The 25,949-nt window shown below is 36.0% G+C and overlaps 1 protein-coding gene and 2 long non-coding RNA genes across 3 annotated transcripts in view; 2 read left to right on the forward strand and 1 right to left on the reverse strand.

Annotated features, from left to right (window-relative positions):
* The window catches only part of LOC102600492 (uncharacterized), a 39,810-nt gene extending 20,330 nt beyond the window's left edge, over window positions 1–19,480 (reverse strand). Inside the window, exons 1-7 of the mRNA XM_006349657.2 lie at window positions 19,021–19,480; window positions 11,703–11,946; window positions 10,833–10,938; window positions 10,601–10,742; window positions 10,124–10,388; window positions 9,473–9,840; window positions 4,375–4,430 (exon numbers count right to left, since the gene is read on the reverse strand). Coding sequence (XP_006349719.1) covers window positions 4,375–4,430; window positions 9,473–9,840; window positions 10,124–10,388; window positions 10,601–10,742; window positions 10,833–10,938; window positions 11,703–11,946; window positions 19,021–19,303 — 1,464 coding nt within the window. The 5' untranslated portion in view covers window positions 19,304–19,480. The remainder of the gene's footprint in view (window positions 1–4,374; window positions 4,431–9,472; window positions 9,841–10,123; window positions 10,389–10,600; window positions 10,743–10,832; window positions 10,939–11,702; window positions 11,947–19,020) is intronic.
* LOC107061024 (uncharacterized) lies at window positions 1,410–14,865 on the forward strand. The gene is made up of 3 exons (XR_001473715.1): window positions 1,410–1,420; window positions 6,283–6,286; window positions 14,780–14,865. It is a non-coding gene; the product is annotated as an uncharacterized lncRNA (long non-coding RNA).
* A 2,795-nt stretch (window positions 19,481–22,275) lies between the features above and the next one.
* Window positions 22,276–23,852, forward strand: LOC102600817 (uncharacterized). The gene is made up of 2 exons (XR_367458.2): window positions 22,276–22,729; window positions 23,628–23,852. It is a non-coding gene; the product is annotated as an uncharacterized lncRNA (long non-coding RNA).
* Window positions 23,853–25,949: the final 2,097 nt, after the last annotated feature.

Genomic DNA, 25,949 nt, shown 5'->3' on the forward strand with positions numbered 1-25,949 from the left:
TTTTAGGCATTGAAGTGGAATAGTATGGTCATGGTAATGCCATTACACAGAGAAAATATGTCTTATACATTTTGGAAGACGTTGGTATGTTGGATTGCAAACATGTGGACAATCCCATGAATCCAAATACTAAACTTATTCCAGGACAAGGGGAGCCTCAAAGAAATCCTAGCAGATGCCAGAGATTTGTTGGCAAACTCAACTATCTTACGATCATGTGACCAGACATCTCATTTATTGTTATTGTAGATAGCCAGTTTTTGCAATCACCTTGTGATAGTCACTGGAATGGAGTGATTCGCATCCTGCGATATATCAAAATCTCTCCAGGACAAAGTTTATAGTATAAAGATAAGGGACACACCACGTTGTTGGATATTCAGATGAAAATTGGGCAGGATCTTCTTCTAACAGGCGGTCCACTTCAAGTTGTTGTGTTCTAATTGGAGGAATATAAATCATGGAAAAGTAAAAGAGCAAGTTGTCATAGCTGGATTGAGCGCGGAGGCAGAGTATCGAGCTATGGCACTAGCTACGTGTGAGCTTATATGGTTGGGACAACTTCTCCAAGAATTGAAGATGGGAGGAGTTGATTTGATGACATTGATTTGTGATAACCAAGCTACACTACATTCACTTCCAATGTCGTGTTTCATGAAAGAATGAAACACATTGAGATTGATTGTCACTTCATTCAAGAGAAGACTGAGTTTGGATACATCGCCATGAGTTTTGTCAACTCAAAAGATCAACTGGTGATATTTTCACAAATCACTTTGAGGATAAAAAATTGACTATATTTGTAGCAAACTTGGAGCATATAACTTATACGCTCCAGCTTGAGAATGAGTGTTATTATGGTATAGTTGGATAGTGTGAATACAATAATATTTAAATATGTTATGCAAATCAGTTATGAAAAAGTAATCACCAAAAAGATATACGGTGCTACACAAATCAGATATGAGAAAGTAGTCATCGAAAAGATGCACGATGCTACGAATATGAGAAAATAATCACCGAAAAGATGACACGGTGCTAAAGATATGAGAAAGTAGTCATCGAAAAGATGCACGATGCTACGAATATGAGAAAATAATCACCGAAAAGATGACACGGTGCTAAAGATATGAGAAAGTAGTCACCAAAAAGATAACATGGTGCTATGCAAATCGGATATAAGAAAGTAGTCACCAAAAAAGATGGCACGGTGCTACACAAATTAGATACAAGAGACTAGTCACCAAAAGCATGGCACGGGGATACACAAATTAGATATGAGAAATTAGTCATCAAAAAAATGGCATGGTGCCACACAAACACCGACGGATTTGGGGTTGAAACAAAACAGTCTCAGAAAGTCGCCGAAAATTGACGCACGATGACATATCTAGCTAAGTTTTCTTCCCCTGAATATGAGGTTCATGCATATATCATTGTCCCTACTTTTGTTAACATAACCATTGATCGTACGGGAGGCATATATGGGTCATAGCCGCCCGCCGACAACGCAAGCTCTTTGATTCTTTACCAAGATCGTAGAAACTCTGATACCATGTGAGAAATATAGGAGAAAAAATATTATTGGATTGTGTATCTATATTTTTACATTGAAATCCTATTTATAGACACTACATTAAACTCCTTTTCCAACTAGGACACAACATTACAATATTTTTCCAAGTAAGATTCTATATATTATTCTTATTCCTATTCCTACCCTAAGTGGGATTGTATATTCTATTCTTGTTCCTATACCTATTCTAATTTCTAACAGTCCGTAAGGGCCCGTTGTTCCTAAACTCTTTCCCAATTTGCTATCTGATTAAGAATGTCCTCCTTCCCCTGCTTTCGGCTCCCCCTATGGTCCTTGCTCCACTCCAATTTTTCTTTTAACATTTTCAACTTCTCAGCTACTACATATCCTGCTCAAGCATTCACCGAGAAAGACTTCCACGATTCACTTACCTTATCTTTAAACCCCTCCACTTCCAGCCACTATGTCTCAAATTTAAAGTAAGACTTGTTCCAATCCCAATCTCCCCATGTCATTTCAATAGGGTTATGATCTGAAGTTATTTTAGGTAAAATATTTTGTTTGATGTGACCAAAACTTTCCCCCATTGTGCATAGTGGAGAAATCTGTCAATCCTTGATGCACCTCTATGGTCCTCCCCTCTTCTCCAAGTGTATGATCCTCCAAATAAAGGAGGATCAACCAATTCTAGTTCCTCAATACAAGAAAATTATGTCATAGCACGACTAAGCCTATAGCAATTTGTTCTCTCTGATGGGTACCTGGAAGTCACTAGAGACTAACTTGACTCGATGGATGGAGGGAGAGCCCTCCAACTCAAGCACGAAATCAATGTTGAGTCAACAATCATCGAGAGGGGTACCACCAAGCGAGATCGAGACCAGCCCTCTAGTAACTTCCAATTCTTCTCATAGCACTCTTCTGGTCTCTCCGTTACAATCTGCATACACTGCACTGAGATGCCAACTATGTCTTCATTGACTCCCACTCTCCACCGATTTTCCCTTTCCAGACTCTTTTGTCCCAAAGAATTAGAATTCCCCCACTACTCCCAAGTCCCAAGTGCCCCCTTATGAATTTCCCCAGCCATCTATTGCTCCATATGCTCTGCAATATGCCCAAGGTCCATTTTATTATGGTGCCAGCGCCAAGGATCTGAATCCCTACTCCTAAAAACAGTTTCCTCTCTCTTGTCTTAAAGTTCTTTTACTTTTTCTATTCTAATTAATAACAAAGTTATTCACTTCTCCAACAAAAAAAAAGTGAACTTTTTCTTTTTCTTATTCCCACACAAGAGTAAAAACAATTTTTCTTCTCCTTTTTCCCACAAAAGAATGGTGGTTCAGACCAATGGAGTTGGAACACTGCCTTCATACCCTGACTGGGGCGGATAATGAGGAATATCTCAGTACCAAATTGTAAAGCCACAGTTATCATCCTCGTCTACAGGCAACTTCCAACTAGTAGGGTTCCAAATTGTAAAGCAACAATTTTAAGCCTTTTGTGTTTAAATTCATAATCAATTTGGTGTTCCAATTAGGAAATTTAATCAAGAGAATAATTTTCTGCACCTATCTCTTCTTTTGTCTTCACAAGGTATTCTGCATATGTCATCAAGTGAAACAAAATGGAGTTGTTGAATGTAAATATTGGCATTTCACCCAGACAGCTAGTACATTGCTAATTCGTACTCATATTCAGCTTCGTTTTTGGATTGATCTTATTCTGACCAATTGTTACCTAATCAATCACATGCCTTCCGCTGTTTCGCAGAGCAAGAGTCCCTATTATATACTTCGTTCAAAAGAACCTCAGTTTCCTTTTTCTCCACGAGTGTTTGAGTGTACCAGCTTCGTCCAAGATCTCACCCCCAAAAATGGCATGCTGTAGGTGAAGTCTGTCAAGTGTATCTTCTTGAGGTACTCCCGTCTCGAAAATTGTTACAAATGATATGATCCTATTACACATAAGTACTTTGTCTCAGCTGATGTAACCTTTTTCTAGACATCCCCTTGCTTCTCACCAATTCACAATATCAAAACATCATATCCACGATTTTTCCCATTTCAACTCCAAAATTTCTTACTCTAGCTCCTCTCCTACTCTAGACAACCTCGATCAGACCCTCCACCAGCTAATCCAACTGATATTTCTGTGATTCTGTCTACGAATGTCAAATGGGTGAGTCATGTCATATTAAGACAGGTCAAAACGTATTATGTCAATAAATGGGTCATAACCCAACCCACCCAAAACCAGTTTGGATCAAAATGAGTTGGGTTAAGATGGGTTGAATTGTGGATCATAATGCTAATCGGCCAATAATTACTCAAATTGAAGCAACACTATGCAACATCTATTTAGGTAATATTAGTAGCAAAATCTTCTTTCTTCAATGCATTAACAGGGATGATAGCATTAGCAGGACAGATCATGCAGCACTGTAGATGAGTGCATGTGTACGTATGAGCTGTCTAACAAATCTTTTTTTGATCCATGGATTTGTTTAATTCACTATAGTTAACTTGAAATGAAAGAATGCCCCTATGTTTGCAGAAGATCCCTCCAATCCATTCCTTCCCCTGCTCTTTCACCCCATTGACGAAGATACTGCACTATACCTCTCAGGCACACCATTAAGTTGGACTATTGATAGCTGAACTAGCAGACTGTCGCGAAATGCCCAGCCAGCCACCCAACAAGCAATTTCTAATACTACATTATATAGGAGAAGTAAATGCATCAAATTACAAAAAAGTATCCTCAGCTCCCAGCCCCAAAATCAAGAGGACCCAGTAGCAAATAGGAAACATCAACCCAGCTGCTAGCAGTCTTACCAATAATCTGCCAAAATTGGAATCAAGTTGATGATCATCCTCCTCCTCGCTAAACACTGCAATAGTCCTAAATAACATGAGCCAAGTCCAAGACAATCACACTATGAAATAAAGATATGAAGGATCATAGTCTTGAGTAAAAAGCTACCTTGAAGCCAAGTCCAAGACAATCACACTATGAAATAAAGATATGAAGGATCATAATCTTGAGTAAAAGGCTACCTTGAAATAAACGCATAAAAATAGAGATTTACAATATTATTATTATATTATTATTATTATTTTATTTTATTAGAGATCTACAATATTATTGTCTTTTAAGAATTGTGCACCAAGGAAATCTACAATCAAGTCAAGAATTCAATAATGGATGATTCACCAAATACAAAATGAAACTAACTCAATTCAGTTAACTAAATTTTGCAGCTCAACCTACAAATTTAGAGGAAGAAAACCAAAAAACAATGTTTTGAGAAGTAATTTCATCCTTACTCCAAAAGATGAAGTTAACACTCAAAGCTAAATCAATGGTGGGGTTTCTCTATTAAAAAAAGGGAAATAAAACGAGTATGATGAGAAACTGACATAATGAATATGCAGGAACAAGAAGCTCAAAAATCAGGAAATTATCAACTGCATGATTAAATTTTGAAAATATAATCCAATGCATGCGTCCCACATTAGGACTCTCTTTTACATGTTATCCATTGTTTCACACACTCTTAGGTCTCATTTGTTTCACTTATGGAGTTCTGAATTTGAATCATCCAAATCTCAGTTCATTAAGTGAATTTTTAGTCTAATCTATTCAGATCTTGTACATAGATTTAAAATCATTGAAGCGTTCAATAAATGATTTTTGTGAATGGGAATTTTTTTTTTTTTTTTTTGATAACCGAGAAATCCGTCTGTGACCCGCCCTTTGGACCAATCACAGCCTTCTAAACTCGGTGGATAATGGGCCCGCCCCTCTACCCTTCTCCACTTAAATACCGGGCTTCGCTTTGCATGGTGTGGGGCTTGAACCTGCGACCTAAGCCACAAATCCTCCACCTTTTGCCACTTGAGCTAGGCCTTGGGGGCTGTGAATGGGAATTTTTATTACTAATCTATCTATTACCACCACCGTTAACCTCCATTGTACAATCACTGTTGTTAGATAATTAGTGTGCATAATAATATATTAATTTAGTCGTCATGCATCCTTCCCAGTGACTGTTCAGATCTTATTTGCAGCATTCCTCTTTTGGTAAGTGTTGTGTGAAAACCAACACTATCATTGGGTTACTCAGGCTCCGGCAACAAAACCCCAGCCAGCCCCACCGGAATACTAATTCTCACACACTTTCATGCACCAAACAGAGGGACAATCTTCTGGAGAGCATTTTTTTTTTGTTGTAGTGCGATGTTGGAGCAGCTCCTCAGGAAATATGAACACTTTATGGTAGGGGCAAGCCATTTTTCGGCATTGAATCTGGTCAGGAAGAACAAGTTGTTCCGATTCTGGGGAAAAGATTCATCTTCCAATTTTCCCATATCATTGCCCGGCGCGTGAGTCACTTTCCGGCAACTTTCAGACTTCGTTCTTTAGTGCGTGGGGATCGTCTTGTGGTTCCGTACCCATCCATACCATTTTTTACAATTCCAACCACTTATACTTTCCCGATGAGTTTTCCGGTGAGTTCCAACAGTGTTGCGACCAGAATTTTCCTGTTATGTTCACTGTGAGAATCTGACCTGACCCATCTCGATTCTAACCACCTCCAATGCCACCGGCAGCTTTTCCACCAGTTTTCACCATCTCATTTTTCTGGAAATCCTGTACTGAGGCTCGCCTGAAGCTATTGCTTACAATCTTCTGTTAAGTTGTGGTGCAGAGATCAAGGTATTCAAGATCACAAAGGTTAGTGAAGTTGATGAAAAGGCCCATGTACAGTTGAAGAAGGTTGACGCTCAACCTATGTAGTCTCTTGTGGAGATCTATCAATTTCAAATAGTTCACCTTTTTCATCCATTCCAGACATATTATTCAATTTGGAAAAAGGTTCAAACTTTATACAATCATAACAAATCTCGTTTTATGATGTGATATCTTGAATGACAAACTTAAAAAATTAGGAATTGGATACTCTACTTACTTGGGACAAGTACAGGCAGTCGTGAAGGAATTCGATAAGCTGATGCCAGTTACTGCAAGTGTTGAAAAACAACGACAAAAGATGTTTCTAGTTCTCTTACACTTGTTGGACTTTCTAATGACCTTGATTCAGTACATGACCAGATTTTGGCCTATCCAACTGTTTTATAGTTGATGAAGTATTCTCTCAATTACTTCATCTTGTTGCAGCACCCAGTCACATAGTGATCTCATCACAAGTAGTAGATTCCTAAGTTCTCGCATATCAGACAATGGAAACTCTCGACCCAAGTGCAGTTATTGTTGTAGACTTGGCCACACTCTTAAAGTATCTTGTTCTCTGCATGGTCAACCACCCAAAAATGCACACGTTCCTCAAACTGACACTACAAGTAATCAAAGGTTTTCTTTATCTAAAGGGGAATATACTGAGTTCCTTTATTATAGAGCAAGTAAGCAAACATTTCCATAAGTAGCCTTTGTTGCTCAGAATGATACTTTATTTGTTGGTAATTCTTTTGCTTGTGTTTCACAATCTAGTACTCTTGGACCGTTAGTTGTGGACTCGGGCACTTCAGATCATATTTTTGGCAAACATTGTTTATTCAGTAATAAATCACCACGCTGCATACTATGTTTCAGTAAGTGGTAATTTGGTATCTTGGAAACACAAAAAACAGAGTGTTGTTGCTTGATCTAGTGCAGAAGTAGAATATCGAATAATGGCTATGGGAACAAGTGAGCTAATTTGGATCAACCAATTGCTCAGAGAATTAAAATTTAGAAAAGTTAGTCAGATAGAACTTGTGTGTGATAATCAAGTTTCCCTTCATATTGCATCAAATCTAGTATTCCATGAGAGGACTAAGCACACTGAGGCTGAATGTCACTTTGTCAAATAAAAGATATTCTTTGGAGATATGTTGTTTTTAAAAAAATAAATTGGTAAACTATATACCCCAGCATTAAGGGTATGCTGGCAACCTCCAAAAAGTTGCAAAGTTCCTAACAAGTCTACAAGTTAATCTATATCCTTTATACAAGTTATCGAGATACAATGCATTTCCATTTAACTTTCTGATTGAAATTGGATCTGTTTTCAAAGCTTCCACCATCTCTATCCTCTTTTACTTCTCCCATTCTAATCCAGCGGCTTAGAAAATCAGTTGTATGTTCAGGCATGATCCACCTAGTATTTGTGAGGTTGAGAAGAAGTGTCTGCAGTGGAGTAGTGAAGTTGCAATGTAGGTACAAATGCTTGTTTGTTTCTTCTGTTTTGTTACAGAGAAAACACATTGACACCAGTTGCATTCTTTTCTTCTGTAGCACTTCTTGTGTAAGGCAAGCTCTCAATACCACCTGCCATGTGAAACATTTCACCTTGGTAGGAGAAAGACTTTTCAGATATAACTACATGGGAACTGAAATCTCCCAACTTGGTCAGTCATCTCCTTTTTGTATGCGCTGTTAACTGTATAACATCCATCCTTGCTTTGCTCCCAGATAATTGTCTCAGTCAGTTGTGAAGCCCTCAAAAGTAGTTAGTTTCCAGAAGAGATGCCACCCTGTGCACTTCCCAATCATTCATAAGCCTCCTAAAAGACAGATCCCACCCCTGGGGTGACCAACACTCAATTCACTTTTGCTTCAGGATTGTTGCACTAAGTGAACACATCTGGGAAAAAAATCCATGAGAGGGATTTGATCGATCCAAGCTTCTTTCCAGAATTGGATCTCATTCCCATCTCCAACCTTTAGTCTCAGATTTGATTTCATCAGGGGCCAAAGATTCCTTATAGTTCTCCAAACTCCAACTCCTAAGGTTCTGTAACTATCTTTGTCCACCAAGGATTTGTTTCACCAAATTTTGCCTTAATAACCTCCTTCCATAGAGCATGTTCCTCACCATTGTATCTCCATAGCCATTTCATCATTAGACAATTATTCTGTATACTTAAGTTCCTGATTCCCAAACCACCCCTCTTCTTGTTCAATAATATGTTTCCCACTTCACCAACTTGTAGCCACTTCCTTCTTTACATGCTTCCCATAGAAAACTCCTCCTTAGTTTGTCCAGTTTTTTGACAATCTTGGAGGGTAATAGAAAAAAGTGAATCACATATGTGGGAAGAGAGTCTAGCACAGATTTAATCAAAGTGAGTGTACACTGAAAAGAAAAATATTGGGTTTTCCATCTAGCTAACTTTTTCTCTGTTTTCTCCATTATACCATCCCGTATCTCTACTGCTTGGTGCTTATTTTCCAATGACATGCCAAGATAAGTCGTTAGCAGATTCTCCACTTCGCATCCCAAAATATTTGCCAATTCTTAAATATGTGAGACTGCCTTATTGGGAATTAAACTGATTTTACCCTAATTAACTCATCTTTGGAGATATTGTTACACAACCACCACAACTAACATCTTCGCCACCAGTCACCACCTCGACCATTGACCACCACCATCGCTAACAAGTTGTTAACAACAACATCCACTGCACAACCACCAATATCAACCATCTCTATTGTAAATCATCACCATCAGCCATCATCCCACAGTTGTCACCTTTGGCCACCACCACAACCGCCATCAGCTACCATGACACAATTACTACTGCCAATCCACTAACCACACTTATGAATTATCATCACCGACCCACTGTCGCCAACTACCACCATCATTAGCTTTTGGAGTGTGTTTCATCACATAAGCAGTTTTTACGATATAATGTAAATTATATTTTTTCTAATTGTTTGGATATGAGATTTAATTCTTCATTTATTTGAATTTAATATTGATTAATTTTTAAATAAAGATAAAATTAAACAAATATAGATGTTGATACAAACCTTTTTAATTATTCCATGTTCAAATCTCTTCCTGATTCCCGAATTACTTGTTTCCCTCTCATAGTCATTTGTGGTCTCACAAGTAAGAATATGAAGAGCACTCAAATTTACCTGAATGTTGAGATATATAATTACTATCTCCTGCAGATAAGCAATCAAATTTTTTCATTCCTGCATGGGGTTTCTTCACTACTGCCTGCATTGAATCATTCAATCTAACTGGAAGGATAACAGCTGCCATGTTATCCATACTACCCTTTTCAAAAGCAGCATTCACTATGCAGTCAGCTAAGGAGTATGAACATGTATAAGCGAGTTCTGATTGCACAGCGAAATCAGCGTGTAGATTCCATAATATGTCACAAATATCCTGTGAGCTAAGCTTTTCAAAAACGCCATCAGATGCTGCCACCAAATAGCAGTCGTTGTCTGTCAAAGGTTGCCAATCAGTGACTTCAGGAGCAGATATAACACCATAACTGATAAAAACATGAAGAAATTGATTAGTCATATGTCAAGTTAAAATAAGTCTCTTGAAATTTCCTAGTTTACTAGCACTGTACAGGAAAAATAAAGCGGATGAATCAATGCATGTCTTCTAGTTCAACAGTTAAATACACAGATCAATCAATGCATGCATCCAACTTCACCAATTAAGATGCACAAAAATTTATGCATGCATCCAAGTCCAACACAAATCTGCAGACGAAGCAATGGTGGGAATATATTTACAAAGATCTTCCCGCAAAATGTGAAACTTACCTTTTAAAATAAACATCACCTATTGCTCTAGAAACAGCCAATTGACCATTAACCCTAGCTACACCGCCCCACTTAGAAACATGTCCTCCTGCAGTCTCCACTCGAGACCTCTCATCATCCCTATCTGGATGGTGGTCTCTAGTCAGTTCCTTAGCAATCAGAAAAGGCCACTGGTCAGGAGCTGCCAGCTTGAAGCTTCGGAAGTTCTTCACAGGTTCGAAAATTCCAAAGCCTCTTGTTTGCCTATACAATCTCAATAAATTAGCTGCAAGCAAAAATGAATTAAAATTACTATCTCCGCTAACAGTCCACACACTGAAAGAGCCCACCACAATGGCCTTAATCCAAGTTTAGAGGCATTCCATTGCTCACTAAAATATGAGTTTTGTTATAATTAAGGACATTATATATAACATATGAGTATAGAGCATGAAGATTATTACTAGACATAGAGCCTGAAAGAAGGACTTTTCTAACCTTTAGACTCTTGTTGAGATTTAAATTCTTCAGAGCATAAAAATGCCTTTGAATCTCCAATATTGGCAACTAAAATTTGATTTTCTGCCGTAAGAATAACTGTGGCGGTAGAGCCAGAACCAAAATTGTGTCTAGAAGCATCCTTCAAAATCAGACAAGTTTAAATTAAGACAAATAATAATAAAGATTTAACTTTGATCGGCCTAACAAAAAAGATACAACTTGAGATTACCCTTGAAAATGCAGAGTCAATATCATCAATTGCCCTTAGCAATGCTTCCCTCAATATTTCCAAGTGAAAAGATCGATCAATGATTGATGAAACAGTCAGCTTGAGCCTACAGAGAAAAAATTACAGCTTTCCTTGGATAAGTACATCATGAAATTAGTTTGGACAATATGAGATGCCATTGCATAAGTAAATACAGATAATGAAACCCTATAATAGCAAATAAAATAAAAAAGTAGACTATAGCTTAAAATATCATTTTAAAGGATCATTCAAGTTTAGACTTAAAATTACACATATAATAAAGTAAGATTATTCGACCTGCTTTGAGTTTTAGTTTTTCTTGAGCCAAGGGTCTAACAGAAACAACCACTCTACCTCTCAAGGTAGGGGTAAGGTTTGCGTACACTCTACCCTCCCCATAGGATTACACTAGGTATGTTGTTGTTGTATATAATAAGTAAGAGTATTCCCCTTTGACACAGTAATATTGAGGATCTAAGGAAGGATCATCTACTCTCACTGCCATGTTCCTGTATGCAGAATTAAACTAGCAATGCTGCAGCAGCCATTAAAAGACTCCATAAAAGGAATCAGGAACTTTTGCTCGTCTTTGTCAAGCCTTGGATATAATCAACAAAGGTGCCCTACTTTTGCTCGTTTTCTATAGAATAGTGGAAAAGAGGGGCAGTCCATAGCATTCTTTAAAGTATGTGTTACCATGAAAAAGGGACTGAACGACATATCACCTTACAAACAACTTTTCCACATTTCAATGTCTCATAATTGATAAGAGTTATTTTAGTAAAAAGAAATATGTTTGCTTTCGAGAGGACGACGAAAAAGCAGAGAGTGTAGGTATGTAGAAGACACCTCCCAACGTTCAACTCATCCAGCTCCCAGTTCAGGTCTCGAAGAGTACTCTGTGCTCTTTCATTTGGCAAGAGCCCAATCATTTTCCTTGAAAGAGCTGAAAATGTTGCATCAAGAAGAAAAAATGTATGCAATGTGAAATACTGTAGCAATAGCTTTGATGCCATTTCACTTGCTTCATCACCATTATGACCATCAAAAACTGCGACAACACCAACAGTAACCTCAGTAATACCATCACTACCTGCATAATATAAGAAATTTTAGAGAAAATAGTGAACCATAAGGAGAAGTAAGAACATAGTGTGAGAAATAAAGACTCGGGAAATTATTACTAAATTATGTATTCCACATTATTATACCGAACCCAATTTATAGACACTACATTACAATTTTTCTCCACGTAGGACAGAATAAACAATCGTATTCCTATTCCTATTCTAACACTCCCCCTCAAGCTAGTGCACACAAGTCATATGTAGCAAACTTATTCCAGAGTACCAATAGAAGACTTGGTGAAAATGTTTGCAAGTTAATCACTTGACTTAAATTTTTTTGTAACAATACTACTGAGAATATCTTTTCTCTGACAAAATGACAGTCACTGTGCTTAGTCCTCTCATAAAATACCAGATTTGATGCGATAGGAAGGACCGCTTGGTTATCACACTCACACACAAGTTCCATCTAACTAATTTCCCCAAATTTTAGTTCTCTGAGCAACTGTTTAATCCAAACTAGTTCAAAGTTTCCTGATGTCATAGCTCGAAATCCTACTTCAACACTAGATCAAGAAACCACACTATGTTTCTTACTCTTCCGGGACACCAAATTACCTCCAACTAAAACACAATATCCGAATATAGAACACGTCTATAAAAAGGTGCCCAATCAACATTTGTATATCCGATGATCTGCTTATGGCCTTGATCCTCGAAGAGTAGTTTTTTACCTGGAGCTGACTTTATATATCGGAGAATGCAAACACTAGATCTTAATGACTATCACAAGGAGAACCATAAACTGACTCACAACACTCATAGGAAAAGAAATGTCAAGTTTAGTCACAGTGAGATAATTTAACTTACCAACCAACCGTCTATATCTTCCGGGATCACTGAGTGGTTCCCTTGTCCTAGCAGGAGTTTAGCACTCGGGTCCATAGGAGCATCAATGGGTCTACATCCCATCAAACATACCTTTACAAAAATGTCTAAGACATACTTTCTTTGTGAAATAATATTACTTGATCTGGACTGAGCAACCTTAATTCGGAGAAAATACTTCAGCCTAGTGAGGTTTTTAGTCTAACTCCCAAATGTGAAGCAAACATCTGTTCAATCATAGTCTACCTCCATCTTGGATGTGGAAGTGCTTCACATGTTTGCGGCTTAGGGATGAAAATAGAGGACAAAGATGATATAAACGCATAATTGGGTGATGATAGACAATGATAACTTAAAAAGGTATAATGGAGGTTGGTATTATGAGTGGATCTTAAACATTTCTGAAATGCAGTCGATTGACTAGGAGGAGACAAGTCTGCAGTAGGTGCAGGGTCCGACACATGACATGAATCATTTGGTCCTGATGTTGGATGAGGATGACGATAATAAGGTCAAAAATGGCATTGTGACTAAAAATGTAAAAGTAACCGTAGATTCCTCAAAAATTTGAATAGGTAAGACCTCGAAAATATAATGATGATAGGAAGAAGATGTAAATTAAGGTCGAGACTCAAAATATTTGACATTGGCTGACTTAAGGTACTGATGAATGTGCAAGTAGCAACAATAGCCATTTTGAACCCAAAAATAACCAAGAAAGAAACATTTGAGAGCACATGGGGTTAATTGATCTTAGCCCGAGGCTAAGCAATGAACAAGACATGTTCCTAAAGAAACGAGGAGAAAGAGAGCATAGAGGTGATTTAGGAAACAAAATGGAATAAGGAATTTGATTTTGAATGTGAGATTAGGACATCTGATTAATTAAATAGCAAGACGTGAGAACTCCATCGTCCCAAAATTGTAGCGGAACATAGGATTCAATGAGAAGAGTGTGATCAGTCTCAATGAGATGTCTATTCTTCCTTTCTACTACCCCTTTCTATTGAGGGGTATGCGGATAAGATGTCTGATGAATAATTCCTTGGTGAGTCATAAACTAACAAAACTGGGAGGATAAGTATTCTAAGACATTATCATACACAAAGTGTGAATAAGAAACACCAAATTGGTTTTGCATTTCGACACAAAAACTCTTGAACATAGAATATAAACTCGGAACGATCTTCCACTTTGAAAATCCAAGTACATCTTGAATAATCATAAATGAAACTAACAAAACAACAAAATCCTAAGTTTGAACCAACTCTACTAGGACCCAAATATCATAATGAACTAATGAAAAAACATCTCAGCACTATGTGGAAAGGTAGTGCGGGTATGTTTCCAAATTGACGCGACTCACAATCTAATGTAGATAGACCTGACAAACTAGGCACCATCTTTTGTAACTTGAATAAGCTTAGATATCCAAATGTATGTGAATAGGTCAGGAGGATCTTTAACGAGGCATATTATGGAGGAATTAAGAGAAATAAGATAGTAGAGGCCTTGTGATTCAAGCCCTGCGTCAATAGTTTGCCCTATACTGCAGTCTTGCATAGCATAGAATCATCATAAATATTATGGCGCAATTTCTAGGGTTTGACAGATGCAAGATTAAAAGAAGAATTAGGGACATAAAGAACAGAGAGTTTTGAAATACAGAGGATAAAAGATTACCTTGTCAACTCTTTTAGGTTGTGCTTGGATCCATTGGCTAAAGTAACAACATGAAGATACTAAGAACCCCTGATTACCAACATTGTTAGACTGAGCAATTTTTTTTTTGATAACCAAGAAATTTGTCGGTGACCCGCCGCCCTTGGACCAATCACAGCCTTCTAAACTCAGTGGATAATGGGCCCGCCCCTCTACCCTTCTCCACTTAAATACCGGGCTTCGTTTTGCATGGTGTGGGGCTTGAACCTGCGACTTAAGTCACAAATCCTCCACCTTTTGCCACTCGAGCTCAGTGTTTTGGACGGCGAGAGGCGACAAGGGCCTGCCTCGCCACGCGGCGAGGCGAGCGGCGAGGCGCTCGCCTTTTTGAATCGTGGCGCCAATTAATACAAAAAATTAAAAATATTTAATTGCACATATAAATATCCAAAATCTCAATAGCAATAACATATATTAACAAATATTTCAATTCAAAAACATAACCCTAACGAGATAAGAGATTTAGGTTAATGAGTATAAATAAGTCAAATATTTTTATTTTTTTTCAAATGTAGGCAGTGGGCAGTGGCTTAAGTTCTTCAGAAATTAGACTTCACAATAAAAAACAGAGGGACTGAGAGAGTACTAAAAACAGAGCAAAAGAAGAGAAGAGAGATTGATTCGAGAAAAGAAGAGAAGAGAGATTTGAGAAAAGAAGAGAAGAGAGAAGTCACGATTCACGTAAGAGAAGAGAGAACTCGCAGCAGCAGTCGTCGCGAACTCGCAGCAGCAGTAGTCGTCGCGAACTCGCAGCAGCAGCAGTCCCGACTCGCGACTTCAAGTTTCCAGTCGAACTCGCAGCAACAGCAGTCGTCGCGAACTCTAATTCCAGTCGAGGTATTGATTTCAAGTTTCCAGTCGCGAAATGAAAAGGAGCAGTCGCAACATCAAGTTTGAAAAAAATACCCAAAAAAAACCCTAATTTGACTTTTAATTATTAAAATTCAGACTTTTTAAAAAAAATAATCAAAAAGGCGATGCCTATTGCATCGCCATTCCACGTCACGAGTCACCTTGGCTCGCCTTTTTGACCTCGCCTCGCCGATAATAGGCGCAGACCCCTCGCCACGCCATGCCTCGTCGCCAAAGGCGAAAGGCGCTCGCCTTTAAGAACACTGAGTCGAGCTAGGCCTTGGGGGTGTCAGTCTGAGCAATATAAGCAAGGGGTTTGCTATTTATGGTTGGGACTTTCATGTTGGAGGTCTCAAGTTTGAAACCCCTTGCTAGCGAAAGCAAGGGGTTTGCCTACTGGGTCGAGCTCGTCGCACCGGGCTTGCCTAGTGCGGGTTACCTCTCCTATGTGGTTTGCGAGCCATTGCATAAGATCAGGGGTTTTACCCTGTGCGCACCCAAAGGGTAGCAACTGCAGATTTCCCTTGTCATAAAAAAAAGATACTATGAATAAACAACATTTGACAAAAGTGATTTGTTACCAAAATATGATAAAAATATATGAGTCCATAACCCACTTCGAAGGGTACTAGACTATGAAACACAAGTAAAAAAATTAACAGCAACAAAAGTATCAGGTTGTGCGAGGCTACTTGTGGAGATGTCTGCTTACTTGATATGATACTCAAGGAAGTCATTATATTCCTCTTCAGATAATAAGAACCCCTGATTACCAACATTGTCAGACTGAGCAATATAAGCAATCTTCAGTGGTCAACCATGCAGTGAATAGCATACGTCACGAGTGTGTCCAAGCCTTTTACAATACCTACACTTAGGTCAAGATCTTCCAAAACGATCTCATCCTTGTCGATTTTCCATAAACTAAGATATTCAATTTTTTGTGGTTTGCGATGTAAGAAAAAATAAGTCAATGGTTGGTGATGAGACCATTGTGTGATTAGGAGTCACGGCAAAGCTAAGTAAACAAGAGAATAGTTCATCAATTGTAGGAACTGTAGACTAGCCAAACTCTAATCACACACTGAATCAACATCACTAGGAAGTCCAACAAGTGTAAGAATTATAAATAATGTATGTCTATGCTCTTGTTTTTTTCCAGCATTTGTAGTGACTGGTATCAACCTCTTAAATTTCTCCATGATTGTTTGTACATGTCTCAAGTAAGTAATTAGACACATATGATTCTTGTTCTTTAAGTTGGTCATCCGTGATATCACATCATAAATATGAGATACGTCATTAGTGTATAAAAACACGAGTCTTTCCCTAAACTAAATAACATGTCTAGAATGGGCGACACAAGGGCATCAACTTGAAATCAATAGATTGCCACAAGAGACTACATAATTGAATGTCAATCTTCTCCTACTACATTTTGGCCTTCTAATCTACCTCACTAGCCTTTGCCTTTTCATCTACCAAACTAGCCTTTTTTTGTTAAGTGGTCTATAACACCTTGACTCTTAAACGACAACTAAACCGAGGAAGCGGTAGCTAAATAGTTTGGACTTTCCATTAATAGTTCTGAAGTGATCATAGGGCTTGAACTTTCAATTCCTGTGTTTTTTGAGCCAAAAATATCACACAAAAGACATGGTTTTCTTGAAGGAGGGTCTAAACAAAGAAAGTGACTTTGAGGTTGATGTTGGTCAAGAAAAGTATCAAAGAAAATCTTTAAGTAGTTCAGGAGCTGGAATCTTCTCAAAGACTGCAAAGAAACTTCAATCGAGTCCCTAAGTATACTAAAAGTTCACAAAGATTGTTAGAAAACTGGCAAGGGCATTGGATTAGGGTTACGACAATCGAAATTAGCAGAAAATGCAAAGAATAGCTTCAGAAGGGTTGGGAGATTCCCAGGGAAAAGGATCTACTTCAATAGGTGCCAAAAAAACAGACGTTGGCTAAAGACTTTTGAGTTGCGCGTGAAGACGCATAAAAAGGCTTCTATTGGAGCATTTTCTTGGGCTTGCTCACCAGAGTTCACCTAAACCTTGTTAGCGTTGATTTTCACACAACACTTACCTAAAGAGAGGTGACAAAAAACAGACACTAAATAGTTACCGAAAAAGAAGGCACAATGAATATCTTTTTGTCTCGATGTTTTCTCATGGTTGCTTTGATACCATGTGAGTAATAAAGACTTAGGAAAATATTATTGAATTGTATATTCTACATTATTACACTGAGTCCTATTTATCGACACTACATTACAATCCTTCTCCACGTAAGACACTACATAAAATCCGATTCCTATTCCTATTCTAAAAGTATGTCTACACAGCATCGTGAGTAAGGTGGGATCTTACAATAGGTTAGATTCTACTAGAGCTATTTGAAACTAGTACTACTGGTAGGGCCTAGAAGTTAGAACCAATTTATTGACACTTTAAACTGCCATTGCCTAGGTTAAGCTCCAAAACATACGTATCTAGTATGCTTAATCTAGAAAATTAAATAGTTCTAAACATCTATGATACTATTCAATTCATCAAATGGGAAGTCCATTTCTCTTTTTTGGTTTATACCAAAGTAGAGTTCATTTTTTGTTCTATAAGGTTTCAAACCTTATCAACTGATCAACTCTACAAAATTTGCAAGGCATCCACTCAAGTCTTCTAAATATTTTTTTTCTACTCCATTCTATAAAGCTAAAGAAACATCATATGGCTCCATATGTTCCCATATGAAATAGGGCACCCACTTTTCATAAATTGTCTTAATTTGACTTAATACCAAGTAATGAAACTTCACATTGTTAGGAGAACTTATGGTTGTAAGCGCTTTAGTTTGTTTTTTATTAAAGCACATGCAAGTGCTTTAGTTTTCTTAAAGTAGAGTAGATAAAGGTTGTATTACAAAACATAAAAGTAGGTCTTATGTATCTTTTAAAGAGTATTATGAGTGAAAATATCTTCTCATAAGAAAATGGACAATGTGATTGCACAAATGAGGGACATACAATTTGAGGTGGAAGGAACACTAAGTAAGTTACATCTTCTACTACTATTCTATAAATAACAGCGCAGTGCCAAATTCAGACAACCAAATCAAAAGAAAAAAGAAAAACCTATGAGGAGAAGTCACTGGTCAGGGATTAGAATCAGAATTTGCACTCAACTACACGCTCACTTTTGAGAACCCCATTTTGTTTACCCCTAATATTTAATCTAGTAAAGATCTAATAACAAAGAAATGCTATTTTTTCTCCGCCAAGCTGCAACCAACCCACAATTTTTGATAAACACACAAAAGAGGCTTTGTTTTCTTGATATTAACACAAACTTTCCCTAATACCTTTTTCTTTATTTCACCAATTTTTCTGTCATTCATAATTTTGCTTTAAATACTCAAGTGGAACAATTGATACAATCTAAGACAGAAATAAGTAAGAACATTTTAAAATATGAGTTTTTACACCATTAAACTAAAAATTGGATTGATTAAACAATAAAAATGTTGGAGCTTGCTAAATTACCAAAAAATAAAAATTCATATAATAGGTTCACAGATAAAGTAATATGCATATTAGTAAATAAAAAATCTATCAAAAGTAAAAGTAGAAACAGATAATTTACTGGGGAAAGGGATGTGAATATCGAGAGCACAGAGAATTCGATCTTCTTGAGACTTGCGGCGACCTTGATGCAAGGCAGTTTGGCACCTAGCATTCGGCAATTTCGACCATTGTTCCGAACCATATTCTGGCAGCTTCCAGCGAGGGCATTTCGGAGATTTAAACACGGCAGGTGCACCACCTTCTTTATATACCGTCAAACATTTCGATGATTCTCCGTAAGTACATGTACTCACGCAAAGAACAAACCCTAACACAAACCCGAGAAATTCACATAAATCCATCCTCTTCTCTAGTATGTGATCATTCTCTGATCATAGGGTATTGAAATTGCAGGACCTGTGTTTCATGTTATTGAGAAATTGAGAGAAATGAGAGTAACCGGGCGGTGAATTTGAAAAGACGATGCTTTATAGGGATGTGTGGGTCTTGCTGTTTTTTCTCACGTTGGGTCTCTACGAATGAAACTGAAAAAGAGTAATCTAGAAGGGAAGTGTGTACAATTTGCACTAGGGGCCACTTTTACAGTTTTACTACTTTTATTTAAAACCTAGCCATTTCTAAAGTAACCTAATTTTAGCCCGGAGAGGTCAAACTTCATATACAACTTACAAGTGTTTATCGCAACTTCAATTGCATTAAAATTTGGAACAAAGTGGTCAAACCGATGTGTGTCAATGCAAACATATGAATATTTCTACAAATCAATTGTTGCACTATAATACTAATGCAACTTAACAAACTTAGATGTCGTTTTGATACCATATATTAGAGAAAAGTAATACGTGAAATATGTTATATTATCTGTTTTAAGTTTGATTTGGGTCACTTTGAAATATTAATATAATGCGCGAAAAAGTTTCTATATATGCCATCAAATTTTGGAAATTGGGTCAAGTATATCATCCGTCAATAATTGACGTACTATGTTTTTATTATTTTACAATTGGTCCAAATATGCCCTTATTTATTAATGGTTGAAGTTTTCCAACACGTGAATTTTTCATATATACAAAAAAAGGCTTAAATTAAACTATTTCGCAAAGTTCAACAACAAATTTGAAATTTGGACTAATTTTATAATGATGGGACATATTTTACCTTAATTATTAACCGATGATATACATAGACTATTTTTCAATGTTCAGTAATATATTGGAACTTTTTTCCCTATTAACAAAAAATAGTAGGTTGACTGCAAATTATAAATTGTATTTGCCTTATTGGATATTCATAACATAATGGTTTGAAATTTAGTGACCTAAACCAATTGAATACTTTGTAGTTTCTGTGGATGGGAAGTTATTGGGTGTCAAACTAAATAATGATTTGTACTGTTAATATTCAACAAAATGATCATATCCATTTGCCAAATCCCTAATTTATTTTTCTAAAATAAAAACTTAAATAATTCTCCCATAATTCAATGATCCACTACTTGCAATAATATTCCACAAATCTTTAGTGCTCTCACTTGATTCGATACCTCGTTGAAACTAAAGAAAATGTCCACAGTTGTAAATAATTCTATAAAGAAATATTAGCATTATGGGACTTGATAATGATGTCAAGGATGTGAATATAATTAATTAGAAGTTCCACCAAATGATCCGGTGAATCTAAAATTTTAAACTTATGATTTTTGGATCATTAAAAAGGCAACTTAGTGAATATTGGACAACTTATTTATACATATTTAGTAAATTTCTTAACACAAACATAAAATTTCAATCAAAATTATTAAGTTCTGTCAAACTTATATATACCAATAAAGGAAGAGGATCAAAAGCTTCACATGAGATAATGTGTATATATATATTGCTGAAATATAAACATAAGGCATACCCACACCACATCACCCATTCATGTAATTACTTATATATACACCAAAAATTTACATTAGTATGACGTTAAAGTGATATTTTATTTTTAAAAAATAGTTTAGTGACTTTATTGATACTAATGTAAATTTGAGTGATTATTTTGTTAAATAAAGTAAAAATCAATCACCATCCATAAAACAAAGGACTAATTTTAGAGATCCCTCAACTTGTAGTATAATAATTTGCAGTAAAAATTATCGAACTTCTTTTTCTAACTATAAAGTCACTCAACTTTCATTTTATTTCATACCATATATATTATCCAGTTAATTATTAACTTCACAACTATTTCATTAAAAATATTTTATTTTAAAATAAAAAACCTCCATGACACAAATAATATTACCCAAAAACGACCCATTATGTAGATTATGTGTTGTATGAATATTTAACAACATAATATCCTAGATCTTTTGCTTATTATGATTATAAATATAAATATAAATATTTAACAAAATGATACTATCATATCCCTTTGCTAAATCCCTTGAATTCTAATTATTTGTCCCCAATAATCCATTACCACCGCTTACACTATATTCTTTCACAAGTGCTTTCATTGGATAAGTTAGTTATAGTTTGTTCGACATTTATTTTTTAGTGAACAATTTTGTCTAGTTGAGATCTAAGAACTCTCAGATTGTCAATGAACATTTTTATAGGTATATATAACCCCTACAAAGAATAGACCTAATGACATATACAATACCATTTTTTTTATATAGACGCTGCAAAGTTAGTTTTCAAGCTCGAATGAAATAATAAGAGCATCTGTTGACAAAAAAAAATTCTTAAATTAATCATCTTCTATTTATTGGAGTGAATCAAATCAGATAATTCAAATTCGATAAGCTAGTCATATAATTTCGTTATTAGCATAAAGTTTAGCTTGCTTATTTCTTTAAATTGCTCATAGCATACCAAAAGAAGGATGAGCCTTTAACTCAACTTACTGATCACGTGAATTTTAAGTAGATGGTTTTTTGTTTTTAAAGAAAAAAACAAGTCTTTGTGCTCTCAATGGAATTATGTGAAACATACCAAGCAAGAAAAAGAACCAAAGAAGTTTACACTATTAAGTCCTCCAAAAATAACTTCAAAAAACTGCCCAAAATAAGCGAAATAAATAACTCAAAAGACAGATAACTTGCTATAACATATTAATTAAAATATACTAATGGCGCATAAAAATTGAATCCTCAACTAAACTAGAGTTGTCAAATATGTACATGTTTTCAACTCAAAATAAAAAATCCCACCAAGCCAAAAAATGGTAATCATGATCACCAAAAATGTTGAACACAACTTGATCCAATTGACATTAATGGAAGAGCCCATACATTATTTTACCCCACCCTCCACCCCAACACACACACACACAAAAAAAAAAAAACTTGAGCACCATCTATATATCCAATAACCAACAAAGCATTTCATTATACTTAATTATAATTATATCAACATACATTTGAAGATGAAAGAAGCAATGTTATGTTCACTAATTGTTCTAGGATTTGTAGGATTTGTGACTATGCAAAATATTATCCCTTTGAAATCACTTATTTGCTATCAAGCCCAAGATTTATTATCACCATGCCAACCATTTTTATTGGGTTGTAGGCAAAATATTACAGCAGAGTGTTGTCAAGGTTCTCAAATTTTGGCTAGTCTTGTGAAAAATAGTACAATTGATGATATTAAAGATTTATGCAAGTGTCTTCAGAAAAGTGGGAATTCTTCTATAATTGATGTTAAAAAGGGAAGAAAACTTTTCAAAGTTTGTAAGATCAAGAGAGTCCCTATTGGTCCACAAGTGGATTGTGATGGGTAAGAAATTTATTCTCAATTATTATCGAGTTCAAATTAGTGTAAGAAATTTCTAAGGGTCATTTTTAAACTGATATATAACTTAAATTCATTAATTTCTACTTTATTTTGATTCTTTTTTTTTTCTCCTTTTTCTTCTCCTTTTCATTTTTTGGTAAGAATATTTTTATCGTAAAAAATAATAATTTTAGCTTAGTGGGCATCGATTTTGAAGAAATTGTGAATTTCTCGAAAAGAAGTTGATGATCTTTCAGACAATTTAATTAGGAAAAATTAAATAATTAGACATACTTTACTACCATATATACTATTATTACATATACTTTCAAAATACTATGTATCTAACTACTAATTAAGAGTTTCCTACTATATATTGATGAAAATATAGTTAGGTACATGTATTTTTGCTATCAGATACACAAAAATAGGGAGAGAGGCGAGCGAGATTGGGGAGGGAGGCAAGTGAGATTAGTATGTATCCTAGATACATGTGAATCATGCTAGATACACACTAGATACATGTATTTGTATGTATCTGGTATGATTTGCATGTATTTGGGATACCATATACTTGGGAAAGTGGCAAGCAAGATGCGAGAGAGGCGACGGGGACGAACAAGATTTGTTATGTATCCCTGCCTGATACATGTGAATCCACTATGATACAACATATCTAGAACAAATTACACATAATTTTGACCTCATGTATATGATATACATGTATCTGAATGTATCTGGAGGCACCAAAATCTGGTAAAATACGTAATATTGCAAACTAGAGTGTATCTAAATAATTAGCTCCTAAACTAGTAAGATTTATGTAAGTTTCCATTTAATTGTTATTCAGCATCCGGGTTAAGTTTCTAATTAGTTTCTTGTAATTCTTTTGGGCATGCAGTATTGGACAATATATGGACTCCCAAATTGAGATTTGAGAAGAAAGTCCACCAAGCTAATCTAAGTACTACTATTACTTATATGTGTATAATATTGTAAACATATTTCCTTCCTAGCTACGTATTCTTGTTTTAGCTTAAGTATTGTATCTTTTGACTTAATTTTGTGTCAAGAAGAGTGTATTATCAGTGCTATATATTTAAAAAATAACAAATATTATCAGTAAGTACTCATAAATTGCTATAGATGGATCATTATTGCTTATATTAGGTTGTACGTGACTATTACGTTCCTTCAGGTACATACTTGAGTCGTCCAAAAAGTTTAACATGTTTCTGACTTGGCTTGGTTTGGTCGCCCTATGCGACTGGCGCTTCAAAAGGCAACATATCTTCAGCAGGAACCTTTAGTCTTTTGATTAGGGTAGGGGTCGCAAGAGAGCAGAATATAGTATAACACCCTATTATAATCATAAATTTGTTTATAGTCGCAACTGTTGTGACTGTCAATAAGTTTGAACCTTCCAAGAAAAACATTGAATTAGGAGGGCGATCCTCCCAGTGAACTGAATGTATACCACAAACCTCAAATGAACAAGTAGAATACTTGAATATACTAGAGCTCCTGAGAGAACCATATCAAAGGAAATCAACAAAATGACCCCGTATAGGCACTAGAAACAGATTTAGAAGCACAAATTAAAGTCGCTTGTCTTCAAGCTCAACATGACACATGACACTAGAAATTGACTCGGTAAGTTGAAGTTGCGTCATGTTCTGTTTAATCATCTTTCCCCAAATATTTCTTCGGTCTACCTATCCCTCTCTTTATGTCATCCATACACAACCTCTCACACCATCGGCCACTGCACTGGGGCATCCATGCCTTTTCTATGCACATACCAAGACAATCCTAGACACATTTTCTGCATCTTGTCCTCTATCGAGGTCACTCCTACCTCATCTCTTCATTCCTAATCTTATCTCCCTGATATGCATCTATGCAACTTTCATTCTTAAAATAAGATAAGATGGAAATATAACACCAAGCAATAATGTTTTTGTTTAAGCAAATGATACTAATCAATGCTATCAATAGAGTCAATCTATCAAATGTTGTCAATCAGTGTTTAAAACAGAATTATTGATTCTAATAAACTTTGCAGAAACACGAAGTAACCAAAGTTTTTATGAACCAGTAAGAACAGAAGAACATAAATTAATTCAGAATAACTAAAATCGGTAAAACATACCAGAATCTGGAAAAAGACAGAACGGAAAAGATCAAGCCCACTGAATGCACAGTGACCCCTTAAGGAAATTATTGCCCTCTAGTATCCGAGGTTTAATTTGGAATATGTCTTCCCAGGATAGAATGATCTCAATCACCAGTGTATTGATACCCAAAACTCTGGTGTCAGCGAATCACTCAACAACAGTAAAGTACACGAAGAAACTTTGTGCAGAAGAAGAATAAGAAATCAGAAAAATTCGTAAGGAAAAAATCTGAAGAATCAATGTATTTATAGGCAAGAGGAACTGGTTTCGAAATGTTGCAACCCTTTTAGAATCCACACGACCATTCATGAAAGTTTGCAACCTTTCAAACGGTCATGGTTGTTCTTGAAAGTTGCAACCTTTCAGAACAGTCACTTCTAACGGCAGGAAATTTAAATAAAATGGGAAAGAATTTAAATAAAACGAGTTGCGCGAATCCGAGTCGGGTCGGTCAATTAACTGAATAATCGAAACGTTTCGGTTAATTAACTAATTAATTGAAATGTGGCCTTTTAATTTAATTTAATTACTTAAATAAATAATTAACTAAATAATTAAAACAAACTTTGTTCAAAAATAATCTCTTGATCATTTTCCAAAGCCAAAGCCGAAGCCGAAGTTGAGCCGAGCGAGCGACGACGACGACGATGCGAGGGGGGTCCCTATTTCCAACCCTTTTAACAATTAATAGGAGTGTTTCTATATTTAAACTCTTCTATTTTTCTTTCCACCACCGATGAGGGAGAAATGCCTTTTCACTAAAGCATAAGAGGACTTTTCAAGTTCCCAACTCTTCAAGTTCCCAACTTTCCAAGTTCCTCTTTTTTCATCTTCCCTTCATTTCCCATTAACTCTTGCTACATACCCAACAATCCCCCATAGCAAATGGAAGGTATTAGTAATACATCATATAATACCATGTAGGATGTCTAACTAATCCATGGATTAGTTATACATAGGCCTAAATTCCTACCAAATATAGTATTAAATAATACCACACATAATACATGGACTATTTCTTCTAATACTCCCTACCAAACGACCCC

This window comes from Solanum tuberosum, unplaced genomic scaffold (genome assembly GCF_000226075.1).
Source record: "Solanum tuberosum cultivar DM 1-3 516 R44 unplaced genomic scaffold, SolTub_3.0 scf00110, whole genome shotgun sequence".
NCBI lineage: Eukaryota > Viridiplantae > Streptophyta > Magnoliopsida > Solanales > Solanaceae > Solanum > Solanum tuberosum.